Source organism: Python bivittatus, unplaced genomic scaffold (assembly GCF_059951505.1).
Source record: "Python bivittatus isolate LINGU-HERP-01145 unplaced genomic scaffold, Pbiv_v1 ctg000850_np1212, whole genome shotgun sequence".
NCBI classification, from domain to species: domain Eukaryota; kingdom Metazoa; phylum Chordata; class Lepidosauria; order Squamata; family Pythonidae; genus Python; species Python bivittatus.
In genome coordinates this window covers 13,446,878-13,460,184 of record NW_028277112.1, presented here as the reverse complement: position 1 = coordinate 13,460,184, position 13,307 = coordinate 13,446,878, and the positions used below count along the sequence as shown (strand labels likewise).

Below are 13,307 nucleotides of genomic sequence, written 5' to 3'. Positions count from 1 at the left end.
TCAGTAAAATAAAAATAGGTATCTTTGTGGAACTCGCTTGTCATTTTTGACATTAGCAATGTGATCTTGGGTCACACTGTATACTGTCAAAGATTGGATTGCAAAATTGCACATTATATTATTATCACGTAAGATAACTGTTTAGTAGTTTGAGCATTATTTAGCATTGTCCTTTTTGGGTTGTAGAATTTAAATTGGTTTTTTCTGATCTCCTGGCTTCTATTATGTTTTCCATACCTGCATACAAACTGGAAATATACTTTAATTGCATCACCTTGTCCAATTGTAAACAGTCCTGCTGTTATTTTGTTAACTCCTGCACCTGTGTTATTAGTAGTATTTTTCTAGGGCCCATTTAATTTCACTTCCAGAAAGACTAGCTATAGTTCACTGATTAAACTTTTGTACATCATTGATTTTGGAATCTGTTTTGTACATTTCTTTGTTTGCACCTTTTGTTCTTTATATCTTCTTTGTCCAAGAGACCTTTGCCTTCTTTATCTTCTATTCTGCCCTTCTTTGCATAAAAGTTTCTCTTATTCTTCCCATTACATTGTTCTTCTCAGTTTCTCTGTATTATTTAATTAGATAAAATGCCTTGTGCATTCTTGCTCTTCTCTGCAATTCAAAATATAGTTGGGCAAATTTTCTTCTGTCTTTATACTTGTTACTTTCTGTTTTTCTTCACCTATTTTCAACCTACCAGCAGACAGTCATTTCATGGTGGGTTTTTTGTTTTTTTGCTTTTTTTTTTTTTAGCATTCTGAGATATTTTTGTTGCTTCATATTCACTGATGGCACACAGTTTAGTCCAGAATTCTTCTGGCACTCTATTTAACCAATTCAGTTGATTAAATCTGTTCCTGCATAATCATATGGAATATTGCTGATGCGGTAAAGCAAGTAATTTTTGCAAGAATGAGTACATGATCTGGGCTGCAGTCAGAAGCAGGTCTTGTTTTTTCCTGACCAAACAGTGTTTCTCCAAATTCCTTGCATAGTCAATCTGATTTCATTGTTGTCCATCCAATAACATCCATGTATAGATTTATATTTTAAGATTGTTAGAAGAAGGTATTTCCTACTGTCTGTTTCCTGTTTCATTTTATACACTGAGGTCAAATGTTCCTACTATTTGAAATGCAATTTCATTTCCAAATTTAATATTTCAATCTCCTATAAATAGTTTTTTTTGGGGGGGGGGTTGCATCAACATAGTGTTTCAGATTGCCATAGAACTGTTCAACTTCAATTCCTCTGCATCTGTATTTGGAGCATAGACTTGGATCATTGTATTATTGATTGGCTTCCCTTGGACTAAAATTGAGGTCATTCTATCATTTGGGGGCTTGCATCTGAGCACTGACTTTTACTCCTTTTTGTTAATAATTATCAGTACTGCATTTATTCTATGATTTTCTTGCGGCAGTAGAAAATTTGATACTCCTGGATTGTGAAGTTGGCTATTTCAGTCTATTTAATTTCATTTTAGGCTACACATTCCACAGTTCTTTGCCATTGCCTGTGGAGTTTGGCATGGGTGGTAGTTGAAGTCTCAGCATCTGTACTATGTATGTAATACAGTGTACATAATAAGAAAAGGTTGAGACTTTTTTTTTCTGCAATAGTGATACTTCTTCCCTGGTATCAATTATGTCTATTACAGTCTCCCTAGTATCCTACGCAAAGGCCTTCCAAAAAGGGCCTGCACTGATCCGAATGAATATTCCATGTGCTTTTGGAATGTTGACGGTACATTGAATTACAATAGGAACTGAGGTGTCCATAATTGTACATCTGAATATAATGCTAGCCTGCTCCTGGATTCTACCAGTGATAGAAATTCCTGGTCAAGGTGGTGAAGAGGATAGATATGCCCAGCACAGCCAGGAACCAAAAATAGATAATCTCTGCAACCATTGTTGCAGAGATACTTCTTGGCCACAAAGTCTGCCACCCTAAATGTAATTCAATTTTTTAAAAAATATGTTAAAATTAACTGCTTTCTGTTAAAAAATATTTGAATTAGCTTGTGATAAAAGTAAATGCAATATATAACAAAATAAGTAATGTGTTTTTTAAAAGGTAAAGCAAGTAAAATGTTCAGTGCCTAGAGTAAACCTGCCAGTTGAAAAAAAGCAAAAATATAATTGCAAAATCAAAAAAAGAGAAAGCCTTGTGAGCAGAGACTACCAGAGCCTAGGGGGAAGAGCTGCAATACCTACCTTAGAGTATCTTTTCAGATACCATAGAATATTTTGGGGGCTCTATTGCTAATAAGTTGTTGTTTAGTTGTTCAATTACTTGTGACTTTTTGTGACCCAAAGGACATCATTTCACCAGGTTGTCTGTCACTAACTGCTTCAGTTTTGTAAATGATACAGGTAGTCCTTGCTTAGTGATCACTCATTCAGCTACCGTTTGAAATTGCAACGGTGCTGAACGAAGGTAACTTATAACTGGTCCTCAAAGTTGTGACTGTTGCAGCATCCCAGTAGTCATGTTATCATGATTCAGGCACTTGGCAACTGACCTGCAATTATGATGGTTGCAGTGTCCCGTGGTCACATTACATTTATTTATATATAAAAATATAAATTATACACACACACACACACACACACACACACACACACACACACATATATATATATATATATATATATATATATATAATTTTATTTATTTATTTATTTGTTGGATTTCTCCCCTACCCATCTCCCCCACAATAGGGAACTCTGGGTGACTTACAAAAAACATTAAAACTATAAATATATCTAAAACACATAATACATCCAGAATTAAAAACAATACTAAAAAAGGAAGATCCAAGAAGATGGAAAATCAGGCTGCAGACAGCTGGCCACTATGGGGCTAGCCATCCCCCTGCTTGAAGTATTCTCTCCCCACCCCAGGCCAAGTGGCAGAACCAGGTCTTCAAGGCCCTTCGAAAGGCCTGGAGTGAGGGGGCCACTCGCACCTCTGGGGGCAGAATGTTCCAAAGAGCGGGGGTTACCGCAGAGAAGGCCTGCCTTCTGGACCCCGCTAATCGGATTTCTTTTACTGAGTGGGTCCGAAGCATGCCCTCTCTGTGTGATCAGGTGGGTCGGGTTGAAGACATAGGGGAGAGGCGGTCCTTTAGGTAACCTGGCCCCATGCTATGTAGGGCTTTAAAGGTAATAACCAATACCTTGAATTGGACCCAGAAGCAAACTGGCACCCAATGCAGCTCGGGGAGCAACAGTGTTACATGGGCCCTTCTTGGGGCTCCAAAAATAGCCCGCGCGGCCAGATTCTGGACCAGCTGTAGCTTCTGGATACTCTTCAAGGGTAGCCCCATGTAGAGCACATTGCAGTAGTCTATCTGGGAGATAACAAGGGCATGAGTGACTGTTCAAAGGGCATCCTGCTCCAAGAAAGGGCGTAACTGATGCACAACCTGAAGTTGTGCAAAGGCCCTCCTTGCCACGGCTGCCACCTGCTCTTCAAGCAGGAGCCATGAGTCTAGGAGGACCCCCAGATTACGCACTGGGTCTGTCTGGGGTAGTGCCACCCCATCCAGCACCAAAGATGACAAAGTCCTGGATACAGAGGAGCCATTAACCCACAGCCATTCCGTCTTACCAGAGTTCAGCCGAAGCCTGTTGTTCCCCATCCAGACCCTTACAGCCTCCAGGCACCAAGAAAGGGCAGTCACGGCATCACTTACTTCACCTGGGATGGAGATGTATAATTGCGTATCATCAGCGTACTGATGATACCTCATCCCATGGTGGCAGATGATCTCACCCAGTGGTTTCATGTAGATGTTGAAAAGGAGCAGGGAGAGAACCGAACCCTGTGGCACCCCACAAAGGAGGGGCCGAGGATGGGACCTCTCGCTCCCTATCAACACCAATTGGGATCGGCCCTGAAGAAAGGAGGTGAACCAGCACAAGACTGTGCTGCCCACCCCCAAGTCCCTGAGCCATCCCAATAGGATACCCTGGTCGATGGTATCAAAAGCCTCTGAGAGATCAAGGAGAGCAAGGATGGTCACACTTCCACCATCCCGCTCCCGCCAGAGGTCATCCATAAGCGCAACCAATGCCATTTCCATTCCATAACCGGGCCTGAAACCTGACTGAAAGGGGTCCAGATAATCCGTTTCCTCCAGAACCCTTTGGAGCTGTGAAGCCACCACTTTCTCAATCACCTTCCCCAAAAAGGGGAAGTGGGAGACTGGATGAAAATTGTCCAGTACGGTAGGATCCAGGGAGGGTTTCTTGAAGAGGGGGTATACCAACGCCTCCTTGAAGGCAGCCAGAAACACTCCCTCCTGCAAGGATGTAGTAACCATTGCCTGGATCCAGCCACATGTCACCTCCGGAGCTGCTTTCACCAGCCAGGAGGGGCATGGGTCAAGATGGCAAGTGGTGGCCTTCATAGTCCCTAGGACCCTGTCTACTTCCTCAGGAGCAACAGGATCAAACTGTTCCCAGATAACTGGGTAAGAATGGTCCACTGGTATCTCCCCAGACCCTGCCCCATGCTTGGAGTCTAACTTGGAGTGAATCCGAGCGACTTTGTCCTGAAGATGCTCTGAAAATTCCTCCACACGGCCCTGCAAATGAACCCCCACATCCTCCTTGCCAAGGAGGGACCTAGTGATTCTAAACAGGGCCGCCGGGCAGCATTCTGCGGACACGATAAGGGCGGAGAAGTATTGATGCTTCACCACTCTTATTGCCACAATGTAGGCCTTAACAGTGGCTCTAACCTGCATTCGGTTGGATTCAGTCTTTGTTTTCCTCCAGCGGTGCTCTAGACATCTCTTGACCCTCTTCAGCACCCTCAACTCCTCCGTAAACCACGGGGAGTGTCAGGCCTGATGTGGCAAGAGAGGTTGCATAGGCGCGATCCTGTCCAAGGCCCCAGCGCCTATTCCAAGCAGCAGCCAAGGCCTCCGCTAGACCATGCAGCAGGTCCACCGGAATATCCCCCAGCTCCCTCTGAAACCCTGACGGGTCCATCAGGCGCCGGGGTGGGCCAATCGCATTGTTCCTGCCTCCCTGCGGAGGGGGGTGGCATAGGAGAAACTCAGGGTCACCAGGACATGATCTGACCATGACAACAGGGAAAGCTGTAAATCTCCCCTCAGATCACTTTGCCATTGCTCCGACAAGAAAACCAAATCCGGCATGTGGCCACTGTCTCGGGTTGGGTCCCGCACCATTGGCAACAGGCCCATGGCTGCCATGGTAGCCATGAGCTCCTGAGCCGCATCCGAGGACCGCCCCAGGGATGGCAGGTTGAAGCCCCCCAGAACCATAAGCCTGGGGGACTCCACCACCAGCCCCGCGATGGCCTCCAGCAGCCCAGGCAGGGAGGCTGCCACGCAGCAGGGAGGCTGGTACAATAGCAGAATTCCCAACTGTTCGTGGGAGCCCAACCTAATGAACAGTGTCTCACAGCCAGGAACTTGTGGAGCAATGCCCCTGAAGGCCACTAGAGATTCCCAGATCACAATAGCCACCCCTCCTCCCCTGCCCTGGCATCTCAGCTGGTGCCACACCGTGAACCCAGCTGGGCACTTTTCCGAGAGGGGCACCCCCCCCTCGGGGCCCAGCCAGGTCTCGGTAATACAAGCCAGGTCTGCCCCCTCCTCAGTGATCAAGTCACATATGAGGGGGGCCTTGTTGATAACCGACCTGGCATTAAGCAGCAGCAGCCGAAAGCCAGGGTTATATATAAATGTATATCCCATTTGCAACCTTCCCAGCCAGTTTCCCACAAAGTCAATGGGGAAGCCAGCAGGAGGTCGCAAGTTGCTCCCCCCACAACTTTTTATCCTGAGGAGCCCCTGGGTGGCATGGGGATCTCATACTTGTAATACCCACCCACCTGTACTCTGTAGCACCTTCCCATGGCATCTGCCTTGGGATTGCGGTTTCAGCAGCATAAGCAAGTCTTCTGGATTGCTGCCTCTTCCCACATCATGGTCACGTGAGGTTCTCACTTAATGACCGATGTGGTCCTCGCTTAACAACAGCAACAGGGACTGCTGGGATTGCTGTCGCTAAGCAATGTGGTCACATGACATCACGTTTTACAACCACGACACTTAGTGATGGAAATTCTGATCCCAATTTTTTTAAAAGACTGAAAACCTTTTATGGACTTTTTGCTAAAAGAAGAAAAAAGTGAAATGATGATTTATGGATTTAATGATTGAAAATATGAGAATTAAATAAGGGGTTGAAGAGATTTCTGGAATAGTTAAGAGGGAGGGGAGACAATGGGTTTGTTAATATCTGTTGAGAAGAATTTCATTTTATTTTATAACTTTAGTTTTTTTCTTTCCTTTTTTCTTGCAATTTTTTCTTCTTTTCTATCTTTTTCTTTAGATTTGGCTTTTACTGTATGTAAAATTCTTAAAAAATATAAATTACAAAAACGAAATTCTGGTCCCAATTGCTTGTTGTAACCCAAGGACTTCCTGTAGTATATAACAATCCTACTATAACCTGGTGTAATCGGTTACAGTGGACCACTACTATATATGGATCCAGCTGTAATATTGATAAGCAAAAATACTATTAATCAGTATAAAGGCGTATCAGTAAAGGCAAAACTATAAACATCTTACACTGCTTCTGAAATGGATTAAAAAGGAGTAGAACTACTGCAGTAACAAGAAATTGTGTGATTAGAAGGGGAATTCCACTCCCTTCATTCCAGCTATGCCTATGAACTATGAATTCAACAGTAGTGATAAGAGATTCTCTCTTTTATATCAAAGAAACAGATAGCTTCTGTATAAACTTTGTTATTTCAAACAAATAATAATTAAAACCTATTTTATTAATTCACAATATTTATTAGTAATGCAATGCAACATGAACAAATGGGGAATGAATCTTTTGTTGAAAGGAATTTTTAAAGAGTCTTATACATGTTAAATATGTATTTTCTCTATATTATAAGTAAAGAAGAAACCATGGGAAGAATACTGTAATTTTCAATTTTAAAAATTTTGGTTATGAATGAAAAATCCCTTCTTATACTTCTTGTTCCAAATTTATTTTATCTTCAGAGTAATCTTTCATTTAATTTCCAGCTCAGTGGAATGACAAGTGTTTTAATAATTACTGACATATAATAAGATGTATGATTTTTTTCCTTTTCAGTAATATAAGAACTAAAAAATCAAAATTAAGAACAGTACTTTTTCATTTTTCATTGTGTTAAATGGTACATTGAATTCTATTAATAAAATATTTCATTTTTGAAAAGTGGCTTAACAATTTGTCAGATTGGGCATGAATTTTATTATTTTTAATCTTTTATGTTAACAGCAGTTGATTAGATCATGGGGAGGGAGGACAGAAATCCAGTATTGCAGCCATCTTATTTTTAATCATAAAATTAATATTGCCAGCAGATTGTTCTTTTCATCACAAAGTCTTTAATGTAAATGAAATGTATTACTACTTAGCTGATTTTTCAACTCCTTTATTTCAAAGATTTTGATGCAATTGTCAGTTTCCATGAAAAATATATCTGATTCTCTTCACTTTCCCTTTAAAGCTTGGGAATATGACTCATTGCTTCCTTGCCTCTACTAATAGTAGCCAACGTTGTAAACCAAGTATATTAAAGTCTGTAAGGTGGTATTTAACAGGTTTGATGTTTTTAACCTAGTTTATCATGATAATTCTGTAGTATGAAAATAAGTTCACCCTGAAGGTTCATATAAAATATCTAACAAGGAGGGATTTTCAGCTTGCACTCAATGAAGGATAACAGCTTCTTCTATATATTTATTAATATATTTCTCAGTTATACTTTTAAACATCAGTAATACCCATCTCTTATTAATAAGGACAGATTAAAACAGAGAGTAGGATCAGTAAAAATCAAATCTGATTTGATGTTATCAAATAGATCTCTGTGCTTTAGGATGAATGGTATAGGGATGTTATTTTATAAACAATATATTGATATTAGAACTTGCATGAACCTGCATATCCTGAGTGTGTTAGTATATTGCATGTTCCTCTTCACTGGTGGGATTCTGGCAACAATATGTTTGGCTATTTTATTATCCTTTCTCAGCAAATCTTAAATTATCAGTTTTAAACATATCTGAGTGGGAAATAAATTGCCCAGGAAAAGATGTGATCCTTTTCAATATTAAAACTAAAAACACAATATAAAAGCATAGCATCAGTACCCAAACAAGTAGAGCAATAAAAATATCAGAAAAGCAATGTTAAAAGACAGACTCCTAGGCTTGAGTGTAAAAGCATGTCTTTAGCCTCCTTTTAAAATGGGCCAAGAGGCCAGGGAAGGAACAGTTTTAGTGCCAAGGGGGAGTCTTTTTTAGATATTTGAATGACAGAATGTTTTGCATGAATATGGAGCTGATAGTTGGTAGCTGAATGCAGTATAAGCAGTATATAATGCTTATGTGAGAATAACATTTGTGTGAGAATAAATGTAATGTTTAGTGAATTATCTAACATTGAACAGGATATGTGGCGTCCCCTTAGTTTAATATTTATGGATAAATGTATAAAGAATGTTTGAAATGACATTAGATATTTGTTGGTTGTGGATGTGAATGTGTTCCTTTGTATACAGACAATGTGCGTAGTTGTCCAAGCATTCAAATAAAGCCAGCCTGGAAAGAAAACCAATTGTTTAAAAATTAAAAAGAAATGCTTTGAAGGTGATCCTATTGATTCAGAAGCACCTTTTTGAAGTATTTGCATAACCCTGGCAATAGTAACTTTTCCTTTTGGACTTTGGACAGGTTGCCAAATATCTAACTACTCAAGAATATGGATGGGCCAGTTATTTACTATTGTATGTATTAAATTTATACAGTATCCCAGCTTTCTTCCAGTTCGTCACACTGATGTGTATAGCACTTCCTTCTTCAGTTTTCCCCACAAATCCCTGTGAGGTAGATTGAGTAATAATAACTGTCTCAAAATCATCAAGTGAACTTTTGTGACTGAAGGACGCTATGCCAACCTGGCGTTAAAATGATAGACTTGAGAAATTAATGGACCAAGATGATTTCTTAAGAGAAGTTGCCTGCTCATATAGTTGGAAATTCTCTTTACTTCTGGCACATGAATATAACTAAGAGTGTTACATATAATTACTCTGAAGCAACCTTTATTCCCAGTAGAGTTTTTAGGGCCCATGGTTTACCATAGATATGTGAACCATAAAATGAGAAGAATTACACAAATCTATTTTGAGCAAAGAAAGCCCTGCTCCCCCCTTCTTTTTTGTTAGAAAGTACAAAACTAGTCTGAAAAGTGGTTAAAAACATATTGAAGTTGAGTCACCTCAGGAATATGGGTGGCACTTATCAGAATTGTGCCACAAATAACTTAGAAAGCATTGTGTGGATACAACAACTACTACTGTCTACATGTTCAGGAGCTGTTTTGAACACTACAAAGCTCCCTCTTGTCACTTTGATTGGCTACTTCTGTTTATTTAATTAGATATTTTTCAGCTCATTATAGTATACTGTTATAATATAGTATAGAGCTGTGAGAATGAAGCATTCACTTAGTTCAGTTGGTGGATGAGAGATTATTTTCTCTCTGTGTATATATTGTAATAGAGGAATTTTTCTTATTTTTTGTGCTCAGTGTTTTTGACTATGCAATGCTCAAATGAACAGAATTATCTGTTAGAACTGAGTATGATCCTTTGTATGTTTCTTAGAGTATGGTCTGTGGACATCTTTGGATCCCCTAGACCCTCTCAGAGGTCTGTGAAATCAAAATTATTTGCCAGATATTGAAGACATTTGCAAACATTTAAAACACTCTTCTCATTATTATTTTTTACTTCTTAAAAAAATATAGGGGTTTTCATGAAAAATATAGGGTTTTTCATGAAAAATATTTTATTTATGTTACTATCTAATGGGTTTAATGTTATTTTTATATTTCAATAAATATTCTACAAATATGTCAATTTTAATTTTTAATATGGTAAATACTGATAAATATAACCTGTACAAACAAAAAATCTTTTGGGGTCCTCCATAATTTTTAAAAGTGGGAAGGGATTATGAGAGCAAAAAGTTTAAGAAGCACTGTTTTAGAGTGTGGTAGAACAAAAATAAGGATGAATGTAATTACCTGGTAAAAATGTTGACCCTAGCACAGTACAGAGAGAGGCTTTTCTATTTTTCTTAGAACCGATGAGAACTATCTGTTAACATAACACACTGTCTAAACAGAATATTTTTAAATGGAGTGACTGTATTGTGCTATTAGGACTCAGAAGTATCCAAAATAAAATAATCATAATTCAGATAGGCTGAGGCCATTCTGAATAATAGATAAAATGTGTTTTGAATTATTTGCACTAATCCATGGTGTTAATCACTCTGGGCTATAAAATCACTATAAAAGCTGGAAAGGACTGGATCCTATTTAAGCCAAGAAATCCAGAAATAGAATTCTTGGTGGTTAACCATAAAACCTACATTTAGTAGTAAATAGAATCCAAGGGGCCTGGTTCTCTGCAGAATCGCCCATCTCCAATAATTTCTGCCCACCTGGAATGTTCAGGCAGAGTGGGTATGCACCAGGTCCCCTCAATCAAATGCTGCTGTTTTGTGGGACTAAGGAAGTGTGCCTTCTGTGTCACAGACTTTGCCTTGTGGAATAGCATTTCCCCAGAGGTGTGTATGTTTTGTTGTTTTGTTTTTTAACTGTTTTAATTGTATATTTTGATATGTTATAGCCATATCCAGGGTCTTTTGGAGTGGGCAGCCGTAAGAACTTTAATTAACAATAACAGTAATAATAATTCAAAAATACTGAAATACTCTGATAAATGAGCTACACAAATGCTGAACCTGAAATCTTCAGAGTATTAGAAGTGTTGAATCTTAAAGCAATTTCTTGACAAACCAATATTATTGGGACTAAAAGTGCTGTTTTAAATACTCTATTTCGGACCATGGTACTGAATGAAACTATAAAAAGATGTTAATATGTCTTTATATAAACAGGACATAACATGTAATGAGTATATTATCTGTTAGAAGTGTTAGCACAATGCCACATTTAATTGAATGCCCATCTCTTTGAGATATCTACAGCTTCAATACTGGTGTTTTGAGGGGAAAATCCCAGATTGTAATATGCTAACCTTATACCTCATTATTGGAAAAAGTTATATTTATTAAAATAATGTACCAAAACTAACTCTGCTTCAAAAAATAAAGTGTTACATTGGATTAATAAGATGGCCCAAACTCCTTCAGGATCATAAAAGCCAATCAAGGTATCCAGTTTGTTTTGTTTTGTTTTTTTAAGATGGAAAATAAGTGTAACTCTAACCTATTGCAAGTCCCTAAAAAGGTTTTGTATCTCAAAAGCAGGGATTTGGATTGAAGGGTATGCATATATTATATTTAGAGTATGATGACCCCCATTTATGTTTTATATTTTTAAAAAATCCCCTCTCAACCCAATGGGTGGTATGTATCTTCCTCAATCTCGGGTCCTCTATCAGAGACCTGGGAGATTGAGGGTTCTGCACAGTATCTTAGCTGTTCCTAGCACTGGACTCTTCTGGACAGAGAGCTCTGAAGTTGTTCCTGGGATCTGTTGGAGCCACTCTCCCAGCTTACGAGTCATGCCCTGAGTGCTGCTACCACCACTGGGACCACTTTGGCTTTTACTTTCCGCATCTTCTCTAGTTCCTCCTTCCGGCCCTGGTACTTCTCCAGCTTCTCATGCTCCTTCTTCCTAATGTTGGCACCACTTCACCTATCAGCACCATTGTCTTCTGGTCTACTACCACAATGTCTGGTTGATTGGCAAGTACCTGCCTGTCTGTCTGGAAGTCCCACAGGATCTTAGCCCTGTTATTCTCTATGACTTTCTGTGGAATTTCCATCTGGACTTGGGAGGGTCTAGCGCATACAGTGTGCAGATGTTCCTGTACACAATTCCAGCTACTTCTTGTGCCGTATATGCTGTTCCTGCCTGCATCTTAACCCTGCCACTATGTGTTGGACTGTCTCTGAGGCCTCTCTGCACAGTCTGCGCCTTGGGTCCTTTCTAGTGTGATAGACCCCTGCTTCTATGAATCAGGTACTTAGTGCCTGCTATGTATATATGCCTTGCACCTAGAGGAAGAGGAAGTTTTTTGGAAAACTGCAGTATGACCTGTAAGTTTGGCATGAGGAAACGCATTCAGATACACAAAAAGGCTATGCAGATAGTCTCAAGAGTGGGAAAGGAGAGCTAATTTTCCCTTCTCACTTTCCAGACACCAACCTACTTACTTGTGCATGTATACACATAGACACTTATATATTAACAAAATATAGCAATAAGGGCAGCTAGACTGGAACCTGCTCCATATCACAGCAGAAGAAAGTGCTAGGAGGGTGGGAAATAGGAACTGCCCTTTAAATCAGGTTTGTTGCTCTCCACTGAAAAAAGGGAGAGACTATTCTATTTAATTTCCACAGATGTTTACATTTTAAATTTTACATGCTATTTATATAATGCTGGCTGCCTTATATGTAATATTTTCCCTCTCGTGATCTTGCTTTATTTAAGTTTATTGTTTTTAACTGGTTTTAAAGAATGTTTTAATTGCTGGTTTTATTGTATACTGCCCAGAGTCACTTTGTGTGAGATGGGTGGCCATATAAATTTGACAAACAAACAAACAAAATATTATTTTCTTTCTCCTCTCTTTAGGAAAATGGCTCCCCTGAAGAACATGCAGTTTATGTATGGGACCATTTTATCTCCCAGTCGGCAGCTGAAAATGTATTTGTTGTTGCTCATAGTTATGGCGGATTGGCATTTGTGGAATTGGTAAGTTGTATCATTTTGTGATTCCATATATTGCTTTGCGCACACATTTGCAATAATTAGGCTTAATATTCTTTTTTTCCTGATATATGTGCTTGCACCTATGATTCTTTTCTATGTTGTGAGTATATACATTTTTTGTTCCTTTGCTGACCAGAAAAAGTCCAGCACCTGGATAAACTAAAAAAGTGAATCTTAACACTCTATTTTGGACTTGAATTCAAAAGACCCTTGTCTTATTTATTTACACAGGAAATGTATGTGGTCACCCATCTTAAGCAAATAACTCTGAGTGGCTCACAATCCAAAACAATAAAAATAACATAAATGTAAATACAAATATAATAAGCAGAATACAAAATACAAAAGCCAAAACTCCTTATGCATAATCCTCAATCAACACATTCACCAGTATTGGGTTCTATGAAGAACCTGGCCGTAAATGAA

At 39.3% G+C, this 13,307-nt stretch overlaps 1 protein-coding gene across 5 annotated transcripts in view; it reads left to right on the top strand.

Moving 5' to 3' along the window:
- Positions 1 to 13,307, top strand: part of ARB2A (ARB2 cotranscriptional regulator A) — a 278,187-nt gene that overhangs the window by 139,659 nt on the left and 125,221 nt on the right. For all 5 annotated transcript variants that reach the window (XM_088130004.1, XM_088130005.1, XM_088130002.1 and 2 more), the window contains one exon: positions 12,744 to 12,863. In XM_088130004.1, coding sequence (XP_087986130.1) covers positions 12,744 to 12,863 — 120 coding nt within the window. The remainder of the gene's footprint in view (positions 1 to 12,743; positions 12,864 to 13,307) is intronic.